The following is a 12,583-nucleotide window of genomic DNA, read 5'->3' on the forward strand; positions in this document are numbered from 1 at the left end:
AGTTTCAATAAGATCCCCCCTCATCCTTCTAAACTCCAACGAGTACAGACCCAGAGTCCTCACCGTTCCTCATACAACAAGCTCTTCATTCCAGGGATCATTCTTGTGAACCTCCTCTGGAGCCTTTCCAAGGCCAGCACATCCTTCCTTAGATATGGGGCCCAAAACTGCTCACAATACTCCAAATGGGGTCTGACCAGCGCCTTATACAGCCTCAGAAGTATATCCCTGCTCTTGTATTCTAGCCCTCTCGACATGAATGCTAACATTGCATTTGCCTTCCTAACTGCCAACTGAACTTGCATGTTAACCTTAAGAGAGTCTTGAACAATGATTCCCAAGTCCCTTTGTGTATCTGATTTTCTAAGCATTTTCCCATTTAGAAAATAGTCAATGCCTCCATTCCTCCTTCCAAAGTGCATAACCTCACACTTTTCCACATTGTATTCCATCTGCCACTTCTTTGCCCACTCTCCTAACTTGTCCAAGTCCTTCTGCAGCCCCCCTGTTTCCTCAATACTACCTGTCCCTCTACATATCTTTGTATCATCTGCAAACTTAGCAACAGATCCTTCAGTTCCTTCCTCCAAATCGTTAATGTATATTGTGAAAAGATGTGGTCCCAGCACTGACCCCTGAGGCACACCACTAGTCACCGGCTGCCATCCTGAAAAAGACCCCTTTATCCCCACTCTCTGCCTTCTGCCAGTCAGCCAATCCTCTATCCATGCCAGGATCTTACCCTGAACACCATGGGCACTTAACTTATTTAACAGTCTCCTATGTAGCACCTTGTCAAAGGCCTTCTGGAAATCTAAATACATCACGTCCACTGGTTCTCCTTTATCTAACCTCCTCTCAAAGAGCTCTAACAGATTTGTCAGACATGACCTCCCCTTGGTGAAGCCATGCTGACTCAGTCCTATTTTATCATGCACTTCCAAGTACTCTGCAATCTCACCTTTAATAATGGACTCTAAAATCTTGTCAATGACCAAAGTCAGGCTAACTGGCCTATAATTTCCCGTCTGCTGCCTCCCTCTCTTAAACAGCGGTATTACATTAGCTACTTTCCAGTCCTCTAGTACCCTCCCTGCCTCCAGTGATTCCTGAAAGATCACCAATGCCTCCACAATTTCCTCAGCTATCTCTTTTAGAACCCAGAAGCGTAGTCCATCCGGTCCAGGTGATTTATCCACCTTCAGACCTTTCAGTTTCCCCAGAACCTTCTCCTTAGTGATGGCCATGACACTCACCTGTGCCCTCTGACTCTCCTGGAGCTCTGGCATCCCACTGGTGTCTTCCACCATGAAGGCTGATGCAAAGTAACTATTCAGTTCCTCTGCCATTGCTTTGTTTTCTATTATTACTTCTCCAGCCTCATTTTCCAGCGGTCCAATGGCTATTTTTGCCTCTTCCTTACTTTCTATATATTGAAAATGAATGAATTAAATTGATTTATTATTGTCACATGTATTGGGATACAGTGCAAGTTATTGTTTCTTGCAAACTATACAGAAAAAAACACAGTTCATAGAGTACATAGGAGAGAAGGAAAGGAGAGGGTGCAGAATATAGTGTTGCAGGTACCAATGGGGTGACGAGAAAGATCACCTTAATATGTGATAGGACCACTCAAAGGTCTGATGGCAGCATGGAAGAAGTTGTTCTTGAGTTGATTGGTACGTGTTTTCGGACTTATGTATCTTTTTCCCAATGGAAGAAGGTGAAAGAGAGAATGTCCGGGGTGCGTGGGGCCCTTGATTATGCTGGTTGCTTTTCCGAGGCAGCGGGAAGTGTCGATGGAGTCAATGGATGGAAGGCTGCTTTGTGTGACGGACTGGGCTACGTTTACAACTTTTTGTAGTTTCTTGCGGTCTAGGTCAGAGAGGGAGCCATACCAAGCTGTGATACATAAGAACATAAGTAGGAGCAGGTGTAGGCCATTTGGCCCCTCAAACCTGCTCCGCCATTCAATAAGATCATGGCTGATCTTTTCGTGAACTCAGCTCCACTTACTATACTCCTTAATTACTTTACTGTTCAAAAATCTATCAATCTTTGCCTTTAAAACATTCAATGAAGTAGCCTCAACTGCTTCATTGGGCAGGGAATTCCACAGATTCACAACCCTTTGGGTGAAGAAGTTTCTCCTCAACTCGGTTCTAAATCTGCTCCCCCTTATTTTGAGGCTATGCCCCCTAGTTCTGGTTTCACCTGCCAGTGGAAAAAACCTCCTTGCTTCTACCTTATCTATTCCCTTCATAATTTTATATGTTTCTATAAGATGCCCCCTCATTCTCCTAATTTCCAATGAGCATAGTCTACTTAGTCTTTCCTCATAAGACAATCTCTCAACTCTGGAATCAGCCTTGTGAATCTCCTCTGCATCCCCTCCAGTGCCAGTATATCCTTTCTCAAGTAAGGAGGCCAAAACTGTACACAGTACTCCAGGTGTGGCCTCACCGCACTTATACAGCTGCAACATAACCTCACTGTTTTTAAACTCCATCCCTCTGGCAATGAAGGACAAAATTCCATTTGCCGCCTTAATTACCTGCTGCACCTGCAAACCAACTTTGTGTGATTCATGCACAAGGACACCTAGGTCCCTCTGCACAGCAGCATGTTGCAATTTTTCACAATTTAAATAATAGTCCATTTTGCTGTTATTCCTACCAAAATGGATGACCTCACATTTACCAACATTGTACTCCATCTGCCAGACCCTCGTCCACTCACTTAGATTATCTATATCACATCAGTATTTCTGAATATCTATATCCAGAAAGGATGCTTTCTATGGTGCATCTGTAAAAATTGGTAAGAGTCATAGTGGACATACCGAATTTCCTTAGCCTTCTGAGAAAGTAGAGGCATTGGTGGGCTTTCTTAACTATAGCATCAGCGTGGAGGGACCAGAACAGGTTGTTAGTGATCTGAATACCTAGAAACCTGAAGCTCTCGATCATTTCCACTTCATCCCCGTTGATGTAGACAGGGGCATGTCCCCCACTACGTTTCCTGAAGTTGATTTCTATCTCCTTCATTTTACTGACATTGAGGGAGAGATTATTGTCATCGCACTATTTCACCAGATTCTCCATCTCCTTCCTGTACTCCATCATTGTTTGAGATCCGATCCACCACGGTGGTGTCATCAGCAAACTTGAAAATGGAGATGGAGATAATCGCTTAGATTTTAGCTTTCAGTGGTGAGGGGACGGCTTTCACCATTCTGTTCTCTCTCAGACATTATGCGGGTGTTTTTCAACAGACTTCTACTAATCTGCCAAGTGCTTCACAGCAGTGCTCTCTACAGGGGATCTGTGGTGTGTGACCAGGACTAGCAACAATAAAACTCTTTAATCAGATTGCAGAAACTCAATGAACCATACAGGGTAATAAGCATTTCCAAAAAAAAAAATCAGGAAATGTAGCATTTAAATTATTTTCAGGATGAAAAATTACAATTCAGAAATACAGATGTGATTAAGGTAGCATGCTAGAGGAGACAGAAAAATAAAATTACAACAGGTTATATCTTTCAACAATTGGCAACATTATTTTTCTTCCTAGATAATGAGTCTCTTCATATGTTTTCAGGGCCAGCGAGGTGGTTCAGTAATTATTGCTCACTATACTTTATAAGAATTAATTTACTGTTTAATTTAACAGCCCTATTTATTTTCAACCAGTGCTGGTCCCTTGATGAGTAGCCTAAGTTTCACACCACAGCATACGGTGATTTCCTTGCTCCATCTATGGGCGAGGACTGCAACAGCACACCCTGCGTTGGAGCAGAACTTCTCTGATAGTTAATTTTCACTTTTAACTTGGCATGTGCAGATTGGCAGTACATGCTGTCAGATTTACCCCCGTTAATAACAGTGAGTGCTATTGATCTTGCTGTTACTACAGCAAAATCCTAGTCAGTTGTGTGCAGAATGGGATAGTTTTGAAGAGAATGCAGAGACTGGGGTAAATACACAAATCTTTGAATTTAGCCAAGCATATTGAGGATGTTTTTTTAAAAAAATGGGATCCTTAGCTTTATTATTGGATGAGCACAGTACAAAGGCAACAAAATTATGTTAACAACAGTTTGCATTTACTTAATGCCATTAACATAGTAAAAGGCATTTCGCAGGAACATTATAAAGCAAAATTTGACACCAAGCCACATAGGGCATTAAAACAATCCAGCAACAGCTTGATCAAAGAGATAGGTTTTTAAGGAATGTTAAAGGAAAGATAGGCAAGGCCGCAAAGTTTAGGATGGGAATTTTAGAATTCAGGGCCTAGGCAGCTAAACAGGACCAGTGGTGGAGCAAATACATTTTGGGATGCTCTAGAGAGTGTAGTCAGATGAATGCAGAGATCTTTGCGGGTTGTGGGACTGGAGAAGGTTACTGATATTGGACAGTGTTGCGAGGGTTGTACAGTGAAAGGATTTGAAATTTAGAATTCAATGACTCTGGTCAGGTGAATATTGAACTGCTTAATTGACAGATGGAGTAAGGTATTGGCTGCTCTGTTTCTGAGGTCACTACCTTGCTCAGACATGTCAACACAATTGAGAGAGATGTGATACTGAAATAAAATTCTACCTTACTTGCACTCTCAGAAATAGCTCTTAAATCTTACAATATATAGTCAGAAGCTCATCTCAAAGTCAAGTCCAACACAGAGTCATAGAGGTTTACAGCATGGAAACAGGCCCTTCGACCCAACTTGTCCAAAACGCCCTTTTTATTTTTAAAAACCCCTAAGCTAATCCCAATTGCCCGCATTTGGCTCATATCCCTCTATACCCATCTTACCCATGTAACTGTCTAAATGCTTTTTAAAAGACAAAATTGTACCCGCCTCTACTACTACCTCTGGCAGCTTGTTCCAGACACTCACCACCCTGTGTGAAAAAATTGCCCCTCTGGACACTTTTGTATCTCTCCCCTCTCACCTTAAACCTATGCCCTCTAGTTTTAGACTCCCCTACCTTTGGGAAAAGATATTGACTTTCTACCTTGTCTATGCCCCTCATTATTTTATAGATCTCTATAACGTCACCCCTCAGCCTCCTACGCTCCAGAGAAAAAAGTCCCAGTCTATTCAGCCTCTCCTTATAACTCAATCCATCAAGTCCTGGTAGCATCCTAGTAAATCTTTTCTGCACTCTTTCTAGTTTAATAATATCCTTTCTATAATAGGATGACCAGAATTGCACACAGTATTCCGAGTATGGCCTTACCAATGTAAGACCAATGTCTTGTACAACTTCAACAAGACGTCCCAACTCCTGTATTCAATGTTCTGACCGATGAAACCAAGCATGCCGAATGCCTTCTTCACCATTCTGTCCACCTGTGACTCCACTTTCAAGGAGCTATGAACTTGTACCCCTAGATCTCTTTGTTCTGTAACTCTCCCCAACGCCCTACCATTAACTGAGTAAGTCCTGCCCTGGTTCAATCTACCAAAATGCATCACTTCGCATTTGTCTAAATTAAACTCCATCTGCCATTTGTCAGCCCACTGGCCCAATTGATCAAGATCCCGTTGCAATTGGAGATAATTTTCTTCACTGTCCACTATGCCACCAAACTTACTAACCATGCCCCCTAAATTCTCATCCAAATCATTAATATAAATGACAAATAAGTGGACCCAGCACTGATCCCGGAGGCACACTGCTGGTCACAGGCCTCCAGTTTGAAAAACAACTCTCTACAACCACCCTCTGGCTTCTGTCAAGAAGCTAACTTTGTATCCATTTAGATACCTCACCCTGGATCCCGTGAGATTTAACTTTATGCAACAACCTACCATGCGGTACCTTGTCAAAGGCCCTGCTAAAGAGATGCAAGAGAAACATTGGAGAAGCTGAGGTGGTTCACTTAGGATGCTTTTGAGAGAGTTGGTAAAGAGAAACTGTTTCCAATAGTAGGGGGCCGGGGGGGGGGGGGGGGCTGTAATTGTTAGGAATGGCATACACAAGACGACAAGGGGAATGTAAATGATGATGATAAAGGCTGAGAATGATGCTACAAATATCCATTAAGAGATCGGAATCCTTACAGCACCACCACCCCCCACCTCACCCCACCCTACAGTGTAAATGTTCCTCGTCTTCAGCTTTGACGGAGGGTCATCCTGACTCGAAATATTGTTCTATTCTCTCTCCACAGATACTGTCAGACCTGCTGAGATTTTCCAGCATTTTCTGTTTTTGAGATATGCAATTTACTTGGCACTGCTACTTTTTCACTATATGATGAATTGGCAACATGAAAGGAATTGATAACTCAGGGTCTCTGCACACACATTGGAAGTTTGATGTTTTATCTCATGTTTCAATTAAGATAGGTTGTATTTGTGGATACTGCAAACACAAAGGGTGTACTCCCTGCACATGCAGTGTCAGTGCCTATGATATCAGTGTCCGTGATATCATCCTGACTCAAAACGTTGGCTCTATTCTCTCTCCACAGATGCTGTCAGACCTGTTTAGATTTTCCAGCATTTTCTGTTTCAGATTCCAGCACCTGCAGTATTTTGCTTTTTTCAAAGTGCATGTTTCTGTTGTCAGAACATGCGCACCAATCAATCTCCAGTCGTACAGTGTTGCCATGTACTTTGTTTTATAATGGCAGACCAAGCCTGGGAATTACAGTGATACACTTCCAATCTACCTAGACATGACCGAATAGGATTTATTTGAAAAATCTACAGAAGTGGCATCTTAAGGATCGGGAAACATATTTACTTCAAATTAACAAAGTTGTGCTTTTCCTTTTAACAGATGCACCAGGAGCTGATCCCAATGCAGAGTGGGAAGGCAATGTAAGATCAATTAAATGGCTGGACCAGGCTCAAGTGACCCACAATGGTTGTAAAGGTAAACTCAAATACAATTGCAGCAACATTAATGCTCATAGCATATTACAACAGCATCACTGGTGCTCTTTTTTTTTTGCCAAAAGTTACAATAATGATGGATAATTGTAGAAATGCTGATCACAGTATCTGGACCTCTTGATAATTCCATAATTCCGTGTAGTGGTTATCATGAGGGTTTGAATAAAATGTACTGATTATAAATCCAAAACTTGGATTTTTCCCAGGAGAGAACATTTTGAGGTGTGCAAGACTTGGGTGAAATGCCACTTTGGTCTGTCACTGATAGTAAACAGCCAGGTGCTGTGTTGGTTTTAAAGCCACGGATTTTGCTAAAATCAGCTTTGTTCTTGTGTTCATTTACTGGGAGCTGTGTGTGGAGTGCTCATTGATAACCTCTGTCTTTGCTCTTCGTATAGTAAATTTGTCCATTCTTTATTTATGTACTGGACTTCAACCTATGTCAGTTAAATAATACACTTGATCCTGCTATTGGCTTAGGTCTGCTTCAGCTTCAGTCGGCTCCCAATTTTTTATACTGCTAAGCCCCCTTTCTCCTTTGAACGCCTGCCCTGTGAGTAACCTCCTTGCTAAAGTTGGAACATTAGTAGCGAACAGGAGTAGACCATTTAGCCCCTCGAGCCTGTTCTGACCTCAATTAGCACAAGCGGTAAGTATTTATTGCAGCAGTTACTAAATAAACAAGTTACTAAATTAGTCACAGCCATGCATACTTTTGGATACCACCTTGTCTACCTGAAAGAGGAGCACATTCCTTGTCCGTGGCCTTGGAACTTGTCACAAATCCTCACCACCTGGTCTGCAGCAGAGCAGCAGGAATGATATGGCAATGATCCAGGGTAGTGATAATGGCACAGGAACCTATGGAACTGGGAACTCTCCTCCACCCCACGCCCTGCCAACAAAATCAACCGAATAATGGCACAGGAACATATGGAACTGCGGACATATGGAACTGGAAACACTATTCCACCCCACGCCCCTCCAACAAAATCAACCCAATTCTATCCAACCTCTCTTCATCATTTAAATGTTCCGCCAAACACCTAACATGCTGTCTCATCTCAATAAAGCCAGTATAACCTGCCCTGCGTAAGTGAAGGTGAAGCAGTTTGTTGCGAGGCCCCTTAGGACTTTAAAACCCAGAGGGTGGAGACCAAGGGTTGACAACCTTCTTTATTTTTAACCTGAAGAGTTTTTATTTCAAACAAATTGCTTAAAATAGAAGCTATTGGAAATTGCAAATCAAAAGTTCAACATTCTAAACTGAAGACTTGGCAAATCATGATGTGCCTCTGGTAGAGTGTACCATTTACATATATAATATTTATCTATTTCATTTATCCATCAGTATCCAGTCCAAAGATGTGCGGGTTAGGTTGATTGGCCATGTTAAATTGACCCTAGTGTGAGAGTTATTAGCAGGGTAAATGTGTGGAGTTATGGAATTAGGACCTGGGTAGGATTGTGGTCAGTGCAGACTCGATGGGCCGAATGGCCTCCTTCTGCATTGAAGGGATTCTATGATTCAGTCGAAAAAAAACGAAATTAAAACAGACCTAATGTAAGAGTACATTCAGAATAATTTCTTGTCTGCTATATTGGAAGCAGTAATGGTCACAACCATAAAAGTTGTTCAATGAAGCAATCTTGGTGTAGCTATGCCACTTGAACAGGTTTATCTAGGGCACCATGATAAGATAATCACTTGAAACTGTGAAATGCAGCAGAAAGATTAGCTTTTCAGCCCCACAGTAAAAACTTTTCTTGTCTTAATTTTAGGCTTCTTTCATAGAATCACCCAGTGCAGAAGAGGCCCTTTGGCCCATCGAGTCTCAACCGACACGTGAGAAACAGCGGACCTCTCACCTAATCCCATTACCAGCATTTAGTCTTGAATATTATGACATGCCAAGTCCTCATCCAGATACTTTTTAAAGGAACTGAGGCAAGTCCCCCCCCCCCCCCCCACCCCCCACCCCCCACCCCCCCATCCTCCCAGGCAGTGCATTCTAGACTGTCACCACCCTCTGGGTAAAAACATATTTCCTTACATCCCCCCCTCTAAACCTCCTGCCCCTCACCTTGAACTTGTTCACCCTCGTCACTGACCCTTCAACTGAGGGGAACAGCTGCTTCTTATCCACACTGTCCATGCCCCTCATAATCTTGTGCCCCCCCCCCACACCCCCCACTATGTCTTTGCTCCAACAAAATCAACCCAGTTCTATCCAACCTCTCTTCATAATTTAAATATTCCAGCCCAGGCAACATCCTGGTGAATTTCCAGTGCAATCACATCCTTCCTATAATGTGGCAACCAGAACTGCACTTGGTACTCCAGCTGTGGCCTCACTAAAGTTCTATACAACTCCAACATAACTTCCTTGCGTTTGCAATCTATGCCTTGGTTGATAAAGGCAAGTGTCCCATATGCCTTTTTCACCAGCCCACTAACATACCCTGCTGCCTTCAGAGATCTATGGACACACAGGCCAAGGTCCCTTTGTTCCACAGAACATCCTAGTGTCATGCCGTTCACTGAATACTTCCTTGTCAAATTACTCGTTCCAAAGTGCATCACCTCACACTTTTCGGGGTTAAATTCCATCTGCCACTTCTCTGCCTATTTGACCATTCTGTCTATATCTTCTTGTAGCCAAGATACTCTGCCTCACTGTTAATCACCCGGCCAATCTTTGTGTCATCCATAAACTTACTAATCCTACCCCCACATTATGATCCAACTGAAAAAAATTGGGACCCCCCCAAGTGAGATGTTAAAGGGCCACTTGCAGCTTCGGAGCTGCAGGTTGTAGACCCCTAGTGTAGGTCAAAAATATCTCAGCAATCAAGGCAGGGATCTGAGCAGCCTGCCTCTTTGCTGATGCCATGTGGGACATGGCATTTAGCAGTAGTAAGAAGCAGAAGTTGAAGAAATTGTAATTCAGTGAGGGTATGCAATATGGGCATTTTGATAATGCCACAATACATTCATTGTTCAGCACTATTTCCATGTCTTGCCCATTACTCCACCCCAAGTGCCAGACTGCCCTTTCTCTTGCTTCACACTGAATGTTAGCACATGACTGGATCTATTGCAGATGTGCAATAGATGTGGAAGGACTGTTAAGTGCATAGAGAGGGGGAGTGATGGTGAGTGGGTGTGGACCTCCGGATTTAATTTGTAATATTTCACACAGGATAAAACTTTGCGATGGAAACACTTCCACAACAATAATGTAAAGGGCGGGTCAAGCAATGGGTGATCATCTCCAACCTTCTGCTCTTCCTCCTCTACAGGCAGCATGGTGGCACAGTGGTTAGCACTGCTGCCTCACAGTGCCAAGGACCTGGGTTCGATTCCTGGCTTGGGTCACTGTCTATGTGGAGTCTGCACGTTCTCCCCGTGTCTGTGTGGGTTTCCTCCAGCTGCTCCGGTTTCCTCCCACAATCCAAAAGACGTGCAGGTTAGGTGCATTGGCCATGCTAAATTCTCCCTCAGCATACCCGAATAGGCACCGGAGTGTGTCGACTAGGGGATTTTTACAGTAACTTCATCGCAATGTTCATGTAAGCCTACTTGTGACACTAATAAATAAACTTTAAAACTTAAACTACATTCCCCTCATCCAAAGATGAACAATGAGCCCCAATGTCCCCCTCCATCTGAAAACTTTCCCGATTTGACCCTCCACTTCTGAAATGCTGTCAAATGACTCCACAATACCACCTCCTCTCATCCATTTGAAATCCTGCATGGTTGAAAAACACTGTACAAGCACATACTGGCAGATATTCAAGGTAGCAGCTGCTATAGTGACCTTTAATCAGATGGGACACTAATAAGTTTAAATGCCCAACTGAACCACAGGCAATCACACCTCTGCTTCACAAGATAATTTCATGAGCTCCAAGGAACCTTTGCTGAAATTATAACCCTCAGGAATGGCTGTGGTAGAGGGACTAAGTATCGTTTTCAAAACTTTGGAGCCTTTTAAAGTGACAGATTGAGAATGGGTAGTACAGTGGATGTATTTGACAGTACAGCAGATGAAAAAGTTGATTTTCATCCACGGCAGTGCCATTGTGGGATCAGCATGTGCACAGAAGAGGGGTTAAAGCCACAGGAGCATGACAGATTACTGGAAACACAAGACAGAGGGTTAGCTTTATCACCTTTCAGAACAACAGTGCTTCATGCAGGCTAAAGTTGACAGGTCAGACTATCACAATGCAAGAATGGATGTTATTTTAAAAAATATTTTTCAGGGAATATTGTCTTATTCTGTAAAGAAGTCTATGTAAAAAATTTTGTTGGTAAAAGGTTATTAGATTCAGCTTGTCTGGAGAATTCAGAGATGAAAAGGAGTACAAGTGATAAATGCATGCATTTGTAATGAAGCGAGGGTCAAGTGGACTTGTAAATAAAGTTTAGAAATTTGCATTAGGAGATAGAGAGGGTCTTATTTTTTCAGCTGTTAAATTTCAAAGGGGAATAAAAAGCTTTTACATCTTACAGAAGTTTCATAAGTAAACAAAGGAAGGTTATTAAATTTTATTTGATTCAAATGTGGGGGCAATAGGAAAGACATGAAAAATGTTTATATTTTGGAAAAGTTAAGTTCAAAGGGGACTGAGGACAATGGAATCTGATAGGAAAGGGATAAAGGATACTTAAGAAAAGATATTGATCTGGGTTGTCCTGGCTGTGGGCAAGACAACCTGGCTCTGTGCTGGGAGAAGGTGTGACGTTTGAATCAGCTATCCAGTCAAGCCAAAGAAGTCTTGGGTTTCAGAAAGCTGACTTGTTTCTGAGTTTCATGGATTTCCACAGCAGTATGAAATTGGGTTTGAGAAGTTGTGTGCATACTTTTATTAAAGTGACAGCAGTCTTGCCTGGAGTAATATTACTGGATTTTTATCATTAAACAGCTACCGGGCAGTTTTGTCTGGAAGCTTTAGTTATGATCCCAGTTGATGTTACTACTGGATGGGAAGGACCCAGAAAGGAACCTTGGCTCAAAAGACCATAACTTTTACTTTTGTTAAGAAAACAAGGTGAACAGAGTCAGAGGACTGCCAATTAGCTTTTAACAACAGAAAAAATATGAAACATGAAAAGTTTGACTGTAGTACAATACTCCTTCACTCCCACCTATCTTCACAAATGTATGCAGATTTTAAGGATAACACGGTTACCAAATATATCTTATTGTATAATGTTCTCAGTAAATATACAGTCCCTGTAAACCAACAGACTAACTGTACTCAAACGCACTCCTCTCTAAAACCAAGTGGCAGATGCCACCCTAATTGAACTTCTGTTGCATTCTTAAATGCCCCCAGATGATGATTACACTGTGAGCCAACTGGTCTCACGTGACTCCAGCTTCCACACAAGTTTCCAAACTCTACTCTGTAAAAGACACACCTTAGAATCCTCTTTCAAACAAAACTTTCTCTCATTGTTTTCAGCAAGGATCCACTTCCAGGATTTTCAACTCTCCACTTCCAGGATTTTTAACACTCCTTTCAGTATTCCAAAAATGAAAACACCTTTGTTTAATATGAATCTAACTAGAGTTTTACTCTATCCTGCACAGAAACACTTAAAATAAACTCACTTGAATCTCTACCTTATTTTAAATCTACAACAGTACAA

General features: G+C 42.2%; 1 protein-coding gene across 3 annotated transcripts in view; it reads left to right on the forward strand.

The window, feature by feature from the left end:
* The window catches only part of LOC144511420 (putative beta-1,3-galactosyl-O-glycosyl-glycoprotein beta-1,6-N-acetylglucosaminyltransferase 7), a 55,242-nt gene that overhangs the window by 12,399 nt on the left and 30,260 nt on the right, over window positions 1-12,583 (forward strand). For all 3 annotated transcript variants that reach the window (XR_013500821.1, XR_013500822.1, XM_078241763.1), the window contains exon 2: window positions 6,803-6,898. Coding sequence is in view for 1 of the 3 variants with exons in the window: in XM_078241763.1 (XP_078097889.1) it covers window positions 6,803-6,898 (96 nt within the window). In the remaining 2 variants the exon portion in view is untranslated. The remainder of the gene's footprint in view (window positions 1-6,802; window positions 6,899-12,583) is intronic.

This window comes from Mustelus asterias, chromosome 2 (genome assembly GCF_964213995.1).
Source record: "Mustelus asterias chromosome 2, sMusAst1.hap1.1, whole genome shotgun sequence".
Classification (NCBI taxonomy): domain Eukaryota; kingdom Metazoa; phylum Chordata; class Chondrichthyes; order Carcharhiniformes; family Triakidae; genus Mustelus; species Mustelus asterias.